Source organism: Aethalodelphis obliquidens, unplaced genomic scaffold (genome assembly GCF_003676395.1).
Source record: "Aethalodelphis obliquidens isolate GAN/ISIS:26980383/991018 unplaced genomic scaffold, ASM367639v1 scaffold74, whole genome shotgun sequence".
Taxonomy (NCBI): domain Eukaryota; kingdom Metazoa; phylum Chordata; class Mammalia; order Artiodactyla; family Delphinidae; genus Aethalodelphis; species Aethalodelphis obliquidens.
This window is the reverse complement of record NW_020838018.1, coordinates 330954-346267: the sequence shown is the minus strand read 5'-3', so window position 1 is coordinate 346267 and position 15314 is coordinate 330954. Positions and strand designations below refer to the sequence as shown.

General features: G+C 48.6%; 1 protein-coding gene across 2 annotated transcripts; it reads left to right on the top strand.

The window, feature by feature from the left end:
- The first annotated feature begins 6024 nt into the window (after positions 1-6024).
- Positions 6025-13777, top strand: CDK20 (cyclin dependent kinase 20). 2 transcript variants are annotated; one of them, XM_027092109.1, is made up of 8 exons: positions 6025-6410; positions 6773-6886; positions 9008-9196; positions 9446-9567; positions 9758-9820; positions 10556-10679; positions 11125-11280; positions 12780-13777. In XM_027092109.1, exons 1-8 carry the CDS (start codon positions 6336-6338, stop codon positions 12975-12977), a joined length of 1041 nt encoding a protein of 346 aa, XP_026947910.1. In that variant the 5' UTR covers positions 6025-6335; the 3' UTR covers positions 12978-13777. The 2 variants fall into 2 exon arrangements, with proteins under 2 accessions (XP_026947910.1, XP_026947911.1); XM_027092110.1 differs by lacking the exons at positions 9758-9820; positions 10556-10679 and having other exon boundaries at positions 6026-6410; positions 12780-12951.
- The last annotated feature ends 1537 nt before the right edge of the window (positions 13778-15314 follow it).

The window sequence follows — 15314 nt, the reverse complement described above, 5'->3', positions numbered from 1 at the left end:
CTTTCAATACTTTTTCTTTGTCTTTAATTTTTGCCAGTTTGATTACTATGCGTCTCGGCATGTTTCTCCTTGGGTTTATCCTGTATGGGACGCTCTGTGCTTCCTGGACGTGGGTGACTATTTCCTTTCCCACGTTAGGGAAGTTTTCGTCTATAATCTCTTCAAATATTTTCTCAGGTCTCTTCTCTCTCTCTTCTCCTTCTGCAACCCCTATAATGCGAATATTGTTGCATTTAATGTTGTCCCAGAGGCCTCTTAGGCTGTCTTCATTTCTTTTCATTCTTTATTCTTTATTCTGTTCCACAGCAGTGAATTCCACCATTCTGTCTTCCAGGTCACTCACCGTTTTTCTGCCTCAGTTTTTCTGCTATTGATTCCTTCTAGTGTATTTTTCATTTCAGTTACTGCATTGTTCATCTCTGTTCGTTTGTCCTTTAATTCTTCTAGGTCTTTGTTAAACATCTCTTGCATCTTCTCAATCTTTGCCTCCATTCTTTTTCCAAGGTCCTTGATCATCTTCACTGTCATTATTCTGAATTCTTTTTCTGGAAGGTTGCCTATTTCCACTTCATTTAGTTGTTTTCCTGGGGTTTTATCTTGTTCCTTCATCTGGTACATAGCCCTCTGACTTTTCACGTTGTCTACCTTTCTGTGAATGTGGTTTTTGTTCCACAGGCTGCAGGATTGTAGTTTTTCTTCCTTCTGCTGTCTGCCGCTGGTGGATGAGATTATCTATGAGGTTTGTGCAAGTTTCCTGATGGGAGGGGCTGGTCCAGCTCCGTTTTTCTGTCTCAAGATTACTTTGGCTATTCAGGATCTTTTGTGTTTACGTACAAATTGTGAATTTTTTTGTTCTAGTTCTGTGAAAAATGCCATTGGTAGTTTGACGTGGATTGCATTGAATGTGTAGATTGTTTTGGGTAGTATAGTCATTTTCACAATGTTCATTCTTCTAATCCAAGGACATAGTATATCTCTCCCTCTGTTTGTATCATCTTTAATTTCTTTCATCAGTGTCTTATAGTTTTCTGCATACAGGTCTTTTGTCTCCTTAGGTAGGTTTATTCCTAGGTATTTTATTCTTTTTGTTGCAATGGTAAATGGGAGTGTTTCCTTAATTTCTCTTTCAGTGTTTTCATCATTAGCGTATAGGAATGCAAGAAATCTCTGCATTAATTTTGTATCCTGATTTTTTAGCAGTTTCTTGCTTTCTGTTTTAAATATTGTTTGTTTTAAATGTTATCTGAATACACTGAGAACTACTTCAAACAACGCTATAATTTATTTTTGTTTTTCAGTATCAAGCAATTTTTAAAACCTCAGTGGAGAATAATCTAGTATCCTCACCAAATATTAACCCTTTCTATTCTTCTTTTTCACTCTTGACATTCCCTGCTTCCTTCTGTTATCATTCCCCTTCTGTCTCAAGAACTTCCTTTAGCAATTTTCAAATTAAGTCTGCTGGCAACAAATTCACTCAGTTTTCCTTCATCTGAGAGTGTCTTCATTTCACTTTCATTTCTGTAGGATATTCTCCCTGGATATAGAATTCTGTTCACAGTTCCTTTCTCTTAGCACTTGAAAAATGTTGTGCTATTTCCTTCTGGCCTCCATGGCTTCTAATGAGAAATCACAGGAATTAGAGACATTCTGCTCCAGGAGGCAATGTGTCATCTCTCTATGGATGCATTCAGGAAGGTTTTTTTTTGGTTTGGGTTTTTTTTTTGCTTTTTTTCCCTTTAGTTTTCAGTAATTTGATTATGCTGTTTCTGGGCATTATGATCTTTGGGAGCTTATTCTTACTCAGCTTCTTGAATCTGTAGGTTATGCCTTTCCCCAAATTTGTGAAGCTTCCAGTCATTATTTATTCAAATATTATTTTTCAGCCTTGCCCTTTTCCTCCTCTCCTAAATGTTAGATCTACTGTTATTTTCCTACCAGCCCTTCATATTCTGTTTATTTTTAATTTTTTTATTTAAATAGTTTTAATTGTGGAAAAGAACACATATAAAATTTACCATTTGAACTATTTCTAAGTGTACAGTTCAACAGTGTTAAGTATATTTACAGTATTGTGCAACCAATATCCAGAAGTTTTCATCTTGTAAAACTGAAACTCTGTACTCATTAAAAAACAGCACCTCATTTCGTCCTCCCTCCAGGCCCCAGCAACCATCAATCTAATTTCTGTTGATATAAATTTGACTTCTCTACATATTTCATATAAGTGGAATCATACAGTATTTTTCTTTTTGTGACCTGCTTATTTCACTTAGCATAATGTCCTCAAGGTTCATTCACATTGTAGAATGTGTCAGAATTTTCTTCCTTTTTAAGAATGAACAGTATTCCATTGCATGTATATACTGCATTTTGTTTATTCATTTCTCTGTCTATGGACACTTGGGTTGCTTCCTCCTCTTGCCTATTGTGAACAGTGTTACTATGAAAATGGGTGTGCAAATACCTCTTCAAGATCCTGCTATTAATTCTTTTGATATATACCCAGAAGTGGAATTACTGGATCAAAGAGTAATTCTATTTTTAATTTGTGAGTAACTGCTATATTTTTTTCCATAGCAGAAGCACCATTTTACATTATTTTGTGTCAAGTTTCTTTGCTGAACATTGTGTTTGGGATTCATCCATGTTGTTGCTAGTAGTTATGCTTTGTTTATTCTCATTACCGTGTAGCACTCCATTAGGTAAAAATCCCACAATTTATTTATTTATTCTACTATAGACTTTGGGGTTGTTTCCAGGTTTGGACTATTAAAAAGAGTGCTGCTATGAATATTCTTTTGTGTTTCTGGTGAATATATATATATATATATATATATATATTTACACATTTCTGCCAAGTTAAATTCCTAGGAGTGGAATGATTCTGGTGATTATAGTAATATTGTATTATGGTTTTGATTTGAAATTTCCTGATGACTAGTGGAGTTAGCACAGACCTTTTCAAATGGTTATGGGCCATTTGGGTGTCACCTTTTGTGAAGTGTCTATCACAGGTTTTGCCAATTTTTCTGAAGGTTTGCTTCTTCTTTATGATTTTGTAAGAGTTCTTTATAAGTTCTGGATATGAGTGCTTTGTCAGATACATGTGTTACAATACCACGTCCCTTTTTGTGGCTTTGCTTTTCACTCTCTAAATGGTTTCTTTTGATAAACAGATGTTCTTACTAATGATGAAGTCTGACTTCTAATTTTTATTTCCCTTTTAGTATTTTCTGTAACCTCATTTAGAAAATCCTTACCTAACCCAAAGTCATTAAGATATCATGTTTTCTTCTAAGAGCTTCATTGTTTACCTTTTATATTTAGGTATGCAGTCCATCTGGAATCAATTTTCGTTTATGATTTGAGATTTGGGTCAATAGACATTTCTTCCTCATATGACTTTTCAAATGACCCATACTATTTTTTGAAGACCATCCTTTCGAATTCCACCACTGTGTCTACCCTCACCATTTATAATAGCTGTAAAGTATGTCATTCTAAGTTACTCTCATAACTTATTCAGCCACTCTTCCATGGGATATTTGGGTTATTGTCTGGCCTCTGCCATCATCAAACAGGGTGAACATCTTTGTATGGACATTAAGGCCTTCTTCTGAAGTTGTTAGAACAAAGTAGAATTTCTGAGCCTGAAAATTCTTACATATTTTAAGAATTAGTAAATTATACAGTTCACATCTCAAAGAATATGAAGAGCCCCAGTGAAACATCTGTCTCCTACCCTGTCCGCAACCCTCCCAGTCCCTTCAACAAGTAAGCACAGTCATGAAATCTTGAGTATTTTCCAGATATCCTGCAATGCACAAAAATTCATTCTTTATATTCTTTTCTTCTTTTCTTTTTATGCAGCTAGTGGTACTCTATATGCTCTGTTGTTCATCTTGCTTTTCTAAATTAACAAAACATCTTAGAAATCTTCCTATTACTGTAATAAAAAAAGCATCCTTATTCATTTTTAAGGTAGTGAGCATAATTTTCCATTTGATGGGTGTATCAGAATTTAGACAGTCTCCTATTGATTGGCATCTATGGTGTTTCTAATCTTTTGCTATTCAAACTATGCTTCAATGAGTAACTTTGAACATATCATTTCGCTGTGCGCAATATATCTGTTGGAGGTACTTCTAGAAGAGACCTTGCTGGGTCCAAGGGGATATGCAGTTGTAATTTGATGAGCATTGCCAACGCTTCAGAAATATATGAAAGCTCCTGTTTTCCCACAGCATGGCCAATGTGAGGCAGGAGATAGATGGGCTCCAGGCTAGACATTTACAGCTGGCCTCCTGTTTGCCCTTCCTGGGGTGAGAAGAAGATGTGCTCCAGGCCGGGCATTCATAACCAGCCCCCTGTTTACATTTCCTGAAGCAAGAGATAAATGGGCTCCAGGACTACATATTTATGACTGGACTCCTGTCTATATTTTGAGATCTGCACCGCAGTATAAAAACCAGCAACAGAAATAGGGTAAATAACCGGACACTGGACATTTTTATTGCAGGGACAGAGTGGGACTAAACCCTGTTAAAAGATCAAGGGGTCATACATTTCCCACCCTTGGGGCACATGTGCAGAAAGTCTCGTTGGGGGTCAAAAGAGAGGGGGCACCACCCCATAATATGTGATGCTAAGGCCATCCCACAGGCCTCTGGGCTGAAATCCATCTTAGAAAAAAGTTGCGCACGCATGTTGGGGAGGGTCCTAGGGCAGGTCAGGTGTGGAAAAAGAAACCAGATAATTGGCCAAAGGTACACAAAGACCCAGAAGAACTGCCTTATATAAATGACTTAACCTCCTCTTTACTGTGCTCCTCCTCATTAGGGAGGACGCCCACACCATTTGTGCCCAGGTGTGCATTTCTGCCTTGCTCCTGTCTTAACTAAACAAACTGTTTCTCTGTGTGCTCTCCCACTTGTTGTTGTTGTGCTGTGTCTCTAATAATAAACTTTGTACCTGTTTTTACAGTTTTGCCTCCATGAGAAATGCATTTTTCACAGGGGGCAAGAGCCAAGGGGTGTGGTTGCTAGGATTCCTGGTTTTCATCCAGGCTACCCAGGTTCAATTCCTGGGCAGGGAATTAAGATCTTGCTTCACGCCACCACTCACTGCTGCCTCTTCAAGATTAAATGGACTGTTAGATCTGAGATCTTTAGCTATCCCAAAGATGGAAAATTGTAGATTATTTTCTATTTATCTCATTGTGTATGAGATTGAGCACCTTTTCAGAAGTTTAAAAAGCTAACTGTGGGCTTCCCTGGTGGCGCAGTGGTTGAGAGTCCGCCTGCCGATGCAGGGGACACGGGTTCGTGCTCCAGTCTGGGAAGATCCCACATGCCACGGAGCGGCTGGGCCTGTGAGCCATGGTCGCTGAGCCTGCGCGTCCGGAGCCTGTGCTCTGCAACGGGAAAGGCCACAACAGTGAGAGGCCCGCGTACCGCAAAAAAAAAAAAAAAAACTAATTGTGTTTTTTGTCAACATCCTTTCATGGCATGAACTTCTTAAAAATCACTCAGGCTGCAAATTCCTCCAAATGTTTCCTCATGAGAAGCCCTTAGACATGGACTTTCCGGGTCAGAGTTTGTACTTTTTAAACGTTGTCTTTACATGTTGCCAACTGATGCTCCCTCCACAATGCAGACCCGAACCTGTCTCGCTTCAATCATTGGCTTTGGGGCTCATAGGTGGAAATGGCACCTGTAGGTTCTCACAGGTAGAAACTTGCACCTCTACGTATGGGGGCGAGGGTACCCTGGCCTGCCCGAGGAGCCGACCCCGCCCCGTCACCTTTCGGCCACGCCCCCGGCGCCGTGGTCCCGCCCCCGGCTGTGCGGCCCCGCCCCGTGCCCCCGCTCGCCCAGCTGATTGCCCCGCCCATCTCGCTGAGTGCCCCGCCTCCACCCCGGAGAGCGGCTCCACCCTCCCGCCTAGGTAGCCCGCTCCCAAGGCTGTTCCGCCTTGCTCCCAGGCTGCATGCCCCCGCCCCTCTGCGTAACCTGGCGTCACTCGTCACGTGACGTCCGGCAGTGCTGCGAGGGGTAGGCGGTGGGTGTCGCTCCCGCTGCCACGGTCTGCGCAGGGATGATTTCCGCCGAATGAAGCTCACTGAGGCGTGATGGCGAGGGCCTAGGGGAAGGCGCAGACAGGCCCGGACGCCGCCTGTAGCTGCCCTCGGCCTCCCGGCCTCTGCGCGCTTTCCTGCGCCGTTGCTAGGCAGCCGCCTCTGGGCGCGGGAGGCAGGGCGGGCTAATGCGGAAAGGTACGGGTGCCGGGGAGGGGCTGTGATTGCGGAGGGTCCGGGTGTCTGGCAGAGGGCTATGGAGCAGTACTGCATCCTGGGCCGCATTGGGGAGGGCGCGCACGGCATCGTCTTCAAGGCCAAGCACGTGGAGGTGAGCACCCACCCCTTCCTCCTTCGGTTCCATTGAGATCTACCTGTTTTCCCGACCCACGCTTGGGCTCCTGCCTCCCCGCAGCTTTTCGTGGCGTGCTCCCCCCTCTTTTGCTCTCTTGAGTGGAGGGCGTACAGGTTGCGGCCAGCTACCAGCGGTGCTTTCTTCCGGAGAGTGCCTCCTAGGAGCGTGGCGTGGATGTCTCTGAGCTGTTTGCTCAGCGCTGCGCCTGCTAGCCCTGATTTCCCTCCAGCACGGGGTGGGGGGCGCGTCCCACCCCCACGAGGGCCTCAGGCCTCAGCGTCGCATCCCCTTTTCCAGCCGGGGATGGGGCTGCAGTGTCTGCGTCCTGTCCCAAACAGACTGGAGAGATCGTTGCCCTCAAGAAGGTGGCCCTGCGGCGGCTGGAGGATGGCATCCCCAGCCAGGCCCTGCGGGAGATCAAGGCCTTGCAGGAGATCGAGGACAGTCAGTATGTGAGTGGGGCTGGTGTTCTGAGGTGCTGGTTCCCGCCCTCCTCCATTCACTCCCACTCTGAGGTCCTGCAGTCACTCTGTTCACTCATTTGCTTCCTCACCCCTCACTCACTCCCTTTCTTCTCCACTTGTTGTTCACCCTTATTCACCCAATTACTTCACTCATTCATTCCCTCTCGTTCACGCACTTATTTCTTCGCGTACTCCTTCACTCATTCACTAACTTATCCTTTTTTTTCTCAAAACACTTAGTGATTTCTGAAGATAATAATTGCCACCTATTGAGCTCCTGTTATGTTCTGCATGCCAGGTTAACTGCTTTATGTATATTGTCCTTCTGAGTTTTGTCCTCTGCTCCGCAAGGCACATTCAGGCTCTCCCTATCTCAGGCCAGGGGAGGAGGCACAGCCACCAGCTTATGGGTGCTCAGCTTGTTCCACTTGTCTATGGAGGCTTTGGCCCAGGTCTGATCGCAGAATCAGGACGGTTTAACATTGGAGCCTCCCATAGACTCTACCCTCTACTGGCCACTGGCAACACAGAAACCAGCCCCTACCCTGCTCTTGAGAACTGAAGTGTGGTAGGGGAGATGGACAAAGGCTACAGCGCCCATCTGGCGTGGTTTGTGCTGTGACAGGCCTGGGAGGGGCTGTGCGCACACGAGGAGAGACACCTCACACACCCAGTTTCATTCTCTTTGTGGTATTCTTTCTTGTCCATGTCCTGAGTAGAGGATGTGCTTAACTTCCTGGGGAGTGACAAGGGTAGGTCCACCCACCTAAGGGTGGGTGATACTCTGACTTGTTTCTTATTCTCTGGAGATGTCCTTGATATATTGGGTAACACAAGCATGTTATAAAACTGCATGTGTCATCTTGGTTTTGTATGAAAATATTTTGTATATATATATGAATACATGTCTGTGTGTGCCATGTCTCTTGTAAAGTCTGGTGGAATAGACTCCTAAGGTTGACTATAGGTGATAGGGTTTTTCTTTTGCTGTTTTTTTCATTATAATTTTGGGTATTATCTGAATGTATTTGTTTGTCCCAATCTGTAAAATGAGTGTCTACTACCCTCAACATCAGAAAAACAGCAATATGGCCATTCTTGTTTTTTGAGGAAAGTAAAAGGGCTTTGCTGACAGCTTGTGTGTGGGAGAGGTGGAGGGCCCATAGGAAGCTGGTGATACGGTCCCATTTCCTGTGCATCAGCAGTCCTGAAGAGTCTATCTTTAAAACACTCCAGATCTTACCCTGGCCCAGGCCATCCTCACCTCTCATCAGAACAACTACAGCAGGCTCCCCTGCCCCCCCGCCCCCCCGCCACTGCCTCCACTCCACAGTCAAAAAATGTACATAAAATCATCCACTCCCTGGCTTGAAAAGCTCCAGAGGCTTCTCTTCACTCTGAAAGAACTGTCACCATCTGCTTCCACCCGACTCCAGCCTCTTTTTTCATTCATTCACAACTTCTTAAGTGTCTCTCCCATGATAAGCACTGTCTAGGCTCCAGGAGTGCAGAACAGAGGAGCCTCCTTCCTGTTCTTGCCTCTGGGCCTTGTGTTTGCTGTCCCCTGGCCCAGAGCTCCTTCCCAGATGCCTTCTCTTCTTTCTTCATCAGAATCTTCATCAAAATACCCTATATGTTTGTTGTTTGGTCATTTGTCAGTCATTTGTCCCCTGAACTCCTTAAAGTCCTTCAGGACCCACCAGCCCTTGCTCCTGTTCACTACTGTGCAGCCTGCCCTTGTGACCTTGTGGGCCCTCAGGAAGTATATATGACATGTCTCCTGCTCTCCCACTGCTGGGAGTTGTGATCACCTGTGTGTGTGTGTTTCCAGGTGATTTTCCAGTTCGTGGGCTGGGTGGGGGACCAGACACTGCCCTAAGTCGCCTTTCTTAGACCTCCTTTTCCCTGAGTGGTTACTGGAGCATTAGAGTAGGGACTTGCCTTCTCCTGGGAGAGGGAAGCAAGAGATCACCAAGCTCCCTGATTCTGAGCTCAGATCTCATGCCACCATCTCTGCCTGCCTGGTCCTCTGTTGGTGCAAGGGCTGAGGGTCCCAGAGAGAGTCTGAGCCATGTGAGGCTGGTGGCTGATGGGATGCCCCGCTTGCAGGTGGTACAGCTGAAGGCCGTGTTCCCGCATGGCGCAGGCTTCGTGCTGGCCTTCGAGTTCATGCTGTCAGATCTGGCTGAGGTGGTGCGCCACGCCCAGAGGCCGCTGGCCCAGGCGCAGGTCAAGAGCTACCTGCAGATGCTGCTCAAGGGGGTCGCCTTCTGCCATGCCAACAACATTGTGCATCGAGTCAGTTCCAGCATGGGCTGGGGTGGGACCTGGGGTGGTGGTGGCTGGGCTGTGGGTAGGCCAGCCCTTGATGAAGGGCATGGTTAGAAAAGGGACAGAGGGGGCAGGGCCTATGGGTACGAGGCCAGGGCTGGGGCCCTGGAGGAGGTCTGGTCTTGCGCTGACCTGGGTGCCCAGCCTGCCAAGCCCTCCTAACCCGAGGTCCTGTGGGGGCTCTGGAGGAACTGATGCCTCTTTTGGTGCTCTCAGGACCTGAAACCAGCCAACCTGCTTATCAGTGCCTCGGGCCAGCTCAAGATAGCGGACTTTGGCCTTGCCCGGGTCTTTTCCCCAGATGGCAGCCGTCTCTACACGCACCAGGTGGCCACCAGGTAGGGAGGACCAGTTCCCAAGCAGGACCTAGCAATAGACAGGCCCCAACCCTTCTGCTAGGAAGAGGTGCTTCTGGACCTTCTGTCCAAACAGTACTCTTGGGGCTGGTGTGGGGGCCAGGATGACCTACCGAGGCAGCTTCCTGACAGACCGGTGACCTGGCTGTGACCACCTGCCCTCCTCTCACAGGTGGTACCGAGCCCCTGAGCTCCTGTATGGTGCCCGCCAGTATGATCAGGGTGTCGACCTGTGGTGAGACTCCTATGGGCTGGGCAAGGGGAAATGTGGGTTGTTGGGTCACCTTTTCCTCCTGGGCATTGAGGTCTCTAAGCCATTTGGGGGTTTTCCTGCCGTGAGCTCTAGGTTGCCGTGGAGGTGTCTCCCCTGGTTAGAGTATCTCTGAGGAGTTTGGGATCAGTGTTCCTCCCCATGACAGTTTTGAGCTGGGAGGGGTCAAGTGGGATCAGAGTGGTTGTCCCAGTAGGAAGCTTCTGGGCTGAGGTCGGGGAGGTGGTCTGAGGCATGGGGCATCTAAGCTGCTATGCACGGGGTGATATCCCAGGTTGCAATATTCCTGAGCTATCTAGAGGCCTGGGTCCCTGGATATGAAGGCCCTGAACCTTTATTTGGGGTAGGATGGTTTGTGTATGCCTAAGAGTTTGAGATTTGGGGGCCGTTTTGGAGTCTGCCCCAGAATGGGAGGAGGTGGCAGTGTGTCCCAGAATGTGAGGCTCTGAGAAGTCTTAGAACTGTTGAGGGGTTGATGTGTGTTCCAGAGTTGAGGCCTGAGAGCTGTTTAGAGAGGGGGATATGCTCTGTGTTCTAGGCTTGAAGTCTTTGACTGTTTGGGGATCTGTATCCTTAGCTATGAAGCCTGAAGTCTACTTTGTGGGTATCTTGACCGCAGTGTGAGGTGTGGGTGCTGGTGTGGGGAGATCTGTTTCCATGGTATGAGATCTCTGAGTTGTTTGGGTTCTGTATCTGCAGGGCTGTGGGCTGCATCCTGGGGGAGCTGTTGAACGGGTCCCCCCTTTTCCCAGGGGAGAATGACATTGAACAGCTTTGCTGTGTGCTTCGAATCTTGGGCACCCCCAGTCCTCAAGTCTGGCCGGTTTGCAGGGGCCTACAGTGGGGAGGGGTGGGGGCGGGTGGCTTCTATTACCCCAATAGCTAGTGACTCCCCTGACCCGCACCTTCTCTCTCGTGGTCCCATGCCTCCTTGACTTCCCGGACCTCGGTCCTGGCCCAGCGTGGGATCTCCTCCACCCCTGCCCTGCTGGAGGTGGGAGGGCCAGGGCCCAAGCCCTATCCCTTCTCACCCGTCCCCAGCACACACGCATCCAGACCGAGCTGGGCATGGAGTAGGCGCCTGAGATGTGGAGGAAGGACTGAAGGACTGAGTGAGCACGTGATGTCATGAGTGACATGTGAGCAGGGGTGCGTGGATGGGGGAGTGATGAGTGAATGGGAGCAGGTAGGTGACAGGGAGCAAGAACTGACACCTAAGGGGGCTGGCGGTGTGGGTGCCGGCCCTGATGGACCCCCTTCTCCTCCAGGAGATCAAGGACCTGCCTGACTACAACAAGATCTCCTTCAAGGAGCAGGCTCCCATGCCCCTGGAGGAGGTGCTGCCCGATGCCTCTCCCCAGGCCTTGGACCTGCTGGGGCATTTCCTCCTCTACCCTCCACGCCAGCGCATTGCAGCCTCCCAGGTAGGGTGACACCCATTGCCCTGACCCTCCTCGTCTGTGCCCTTTTGACCCAGCAGGTTGAGATTCTCAGAACATGTGATGGGCTGGGACCAGAACCCCTGGAGCCAGGGGTAGGAGGGTGCAGGGCAGGTGTGCCTCTCCTGAGTGGATCCTAGAGGGGACCCTAGAGGGCAGGTGGCCAGGGGTGGCCCATTAGAAGGGCATGCACACCTCGCAGAAGAGCGAGTCTTGAGTTATTGGTGACTCGCTTCTTCATCCCTTCATTCCTTCAACAAGAATTTACTAGCAGCTGCACATGCTGAGCATTGTCCTGGACCCTGATCCAGAGTGAACAGACATGACTTGTGCCTGTGGGGTCTCCACCCTGTGGTGAGGCAGGGCTGTCAGTCTGTGGGAGCCGAGGGGAGGGTTGTTGGGACTGACTTTGGGGTCATGCAAGGCTTCCTGGAGAAGGGCAAGTTTAAGCATGGGGAGCTGTTTTCCCAAGAGAAATGATGAGCAGAAGCCTGGAGAGGAGGACCCAGGAGGGGTGGGTTGTGGCTGGAAGGCAGGGGAGGAGGGGAGGACCATGGGCTGATGGCTGATGGTGTGAGGGCCTCTGTCGGGTGTACCTGGCCATCTGGCCTCATGGCAGCCTCCCCTCCCTGCCCTCGGCACTAGCAGCGTGTGTTTACACATGGCCCTGGCGAGTTCCCATGTCAGCAGCACCTTCAGAGTGTACTGAGGCCAACTGACCACCTCTCAGCCCCCTGCTGCTGCCCCCAGTCTAAGCACCACCACCCCCCCATCGCCTCCCAGAATCTGCTTCTCCTGCCCATTTAGTCTCTCCTCCACGTGGCAGAGAGAGGGACCTTGTCCAGGTAGGCTGTCGTATCCTCACCTGCAGGGCCCTCCTGGGGCTCCCTCAGAGGAGAAGCCAGGTCCTAGTGGCCCACAGGCATCACACATTTGGGGCCATCACCTCTGTGACTCTGCCAGCTCCCATTCCCCTTGCTCATTCCCCTTGCTCATTCCCCTCGGGCCCCAGGGCTCCTTCATGTTCTGGGGGTCTGTGCATTTCTGTCCCTAGGCCTCACTCATTCACCTTTCAGGTCTTTGCTTGAACGCCACCTCCCAAGGGCCTCCCCTCACCATTCTTCAGGCCTGCAGCCCCTCCAGTATTCCTCATCCCCCCCTCATACTTTTCTCTTTCCCACAGCACTAATCATTTGATGCACTGTTTGTCTTACTTCTTTATCGTGTTTATTACCCCCACCCCTCACTTTGTGGAAAACTTGAAGGCAGAGCTCTTTGTTCTGTTTACCGCTGCATCTCCTGTGTCTGGAGCAGTGCTCAAACAGTGAGCACTCAGAGGTGTTGGAGTCACCTGAACGATGAGCAGATGAAGGAAAAATACTCTTCAGGGCAATATTCACATCTCCTCCTCGGCGGGAAGTGGCTGAAGCTGGGACGGGGAGGTGACCAGTTTCCTTTTGCTGCCCCTTGCTTGCTACCCTCAGGCCCTCCTGCACCAGTACTTCTTCACAGCTCCCCTGCCTGCCCACCCCTCGGAGCTGCCGATTCCTCAGCGCCCAGGGGGACCTGCCCTCAAGGCCCCCCCAGGACCCCCCCACATCCATGACTTCCACGTGGACCGGCCTCTCGAGGAGTCGCTGTTGAACCCAGAGCTGATTCGGCCCTTCATCCTGGAGGGCTGAGACGTTGGGCCAGGCCCCACCAGCGTGTCCCCCCCTTCCCTCCCCAGGACAAGCCAGGCCTCTTGTTCTTCTGCTCTGGCCTGATTCGACCACAGTGGTCCTGCTCCTGGCCAGGCCATCCAGCCTCAGCAGAGGGGACCCTCGGCCTGTGCTGTCGGCCTCCCATCTGTGTGCTGGTAACAGATCCATCAGAAGGAGGCAGTGAGTTCCGCTGTCATGCCTGCCATGGGGCTGGTTCTCTAGTTGCTGCCTTCCTGGTCAGGGTCAGTCCTGGTAGAGCCATTTGGGGGAGCGCTGAGTTTAGGATGTCCTCATGTCGGAAATCCAAGTGGGAAGGAAAGTTTGGGTTGATTTTGTTCTCAGAGACATTAAACACTAGTTCACTTTTGAGATTTATTATAAAACCCCCCGGTAGTTCTACGTGATGTATGCCCCTCTTCCTTTCCAGTTGAGGGAAGTGGCTGAGGTAGCATCATCCCCTGGCCCTTGCTTTCTCTGTGGTCAATGGGAAAGTGGCCCCATTCATGGCTACTTTACTCTTGGGGGATTGCTAGGTGCTTCATGTGACAGAGCTCCCTTTTGGAGGTGAGTTGGCAGAAATCAGGACCCAGGAATGGCTCAAGTTGGGGACCCAATAAGTGACCCTCCACACCTTAAGCTGGTTTACCAACATCACCCTCAGGATACGGGTGAGCCTGGACCACATGGGCCTCCTCTTTACTCAGAGATACTGGGCAAATAAGAAGACAGACATTCCTGGAACTCATTTGTTAATTCAGTAAATCCCAATACAATCTGAACTGGCTCTTGTTTTTCTTATTAAATAATTTGGTAAGCCAATTCTAAAATATATGTGGAAATGAAAGGGTTAAGAGGAGGCAGAAGCAGAAGAAAAGGCAAAAAAAAAAAAATGATGAAAGGACTTACCCTATCAGATACCAAGACTATTATAGGGCTGTAATAAATAAGCAATGTGGTATTGGTTCACAGATAGATAAAAACAGATAAATCAGAGAAACTTATTCTTAGCAATCTTTTATTCTTAAAATATTCATTTTGTGCTCATGTGGATAGAATTCTGTAAGCACTGCAGTCACAGAGGTGACTAACAGTGCCACAGTCACTGCCCTCCAAGCTCTTAGAGGGCAAAGCACAGTAAACTCCAGTTGTTGCTTTCAGGGAAGAGTCTGAGTGTCTCATATGTCTTTAGAGGTGTTTTAAGGATCTGGCCTCTGCCTGTCCAACCACATCTGTAGACTCTAAGCTTCAGTCTAGCTCAGTTTCTGGTGTCTCTTACCTCCGTATGAATGCAAGTCTGTACCCAAACCCTGACCACTGACCCTCAGCCAGTTCCACTCGCAAAGACTAAAGCTTACTCCACCCTGACATTGACCCTCACCTTGACCATAAACCTTACACTTAACCTGACCCTATCACCCTGACCCTGACATAGACACTGACTCTCACCCTCAATTTGCCAGCCCCTTCCCCACCCATGCCTGGCTTTGATCTTGGCATTGACTCTGACCGTCACCCAAACTCTGACCCCGTTTGACTTAGAACTAAACCTTGTCCACGAACTTGGCTCTCATCTTCACCTTAACCCTGAGTCTCTAATTGACATTCCTCTTACCTTGATGCTCATTATGATCCTGATCGTTAACATGTCCCTCACACTTGCCCTGAACTTGACTTATCTTTGACAATGACAGCTTCTCTCACACTGATTGTGAATACTGTGATAAATGAGATACTCACCACCTTCAATCTGATTCTGACCTTCAACTTCACTCTGCCCCTAGACTGAATCCTCACCTTGACAAGGACCATCATACTGACCCACCCTGCCCTTGAACTTGCGCCTTGATGCTGAACTACACTGTACACTCAACCTGAAACTAGTCTGCACCCCAAGCCTGACCATGATCCTGATCCTGACACTCATCTTGACCTAGACCTCCATTTCACCCTGACCTGGGTCCTCATCCTAATGCTGAGCCTCACACAGAACATGGACTCACACTTGGCTGTCACCGTTGACACCCTAATCCCATCATGACCTTGAACCTGATCTAGACCCTGACCCTGAAATTGAACTTCACACTGACACTGACTTTCATTATTATGAAGACTCATCCTCAGCCTGATCGTCACCTTCATCTTGACCCATCCTCACTTTGAAACTTGACCTTGAACTTGATTTTGACTATAAACCAAACTCTGACCCTCTGTGGTAAGCAGAATAATGTGCCCCTCCCGCAAAGATGCCCATGTCCTAACCTGTGAATACATTGCCTTACACACAAAAGGGACTTTGCAAATGTGATTTAAGGGTAC

Coding starts and splice junctions, on each gene's coding strand:
- CDK20 (XM_027092109.1), top strand. CDS start 6,336: ATGGAGCAGTACTGCATCCTGGGCCGCATTGGGGAGGGCGCGCACGGC. Junction 9,568..9,757: donor ACGCACCAGGTGGCCACCAG/GTAGGGAGGACC, acceptor CTCCTCTCACAG/GTGGTACCGAGCCCCTGAGC. Junction 10,680..11,124: donor CCAGTCCTCAAGTCTGGCCG/GTTTGCAGGGGC, acceptor CTTCTCCTCCAG/GAGATCAAGGACCTGCCTGA.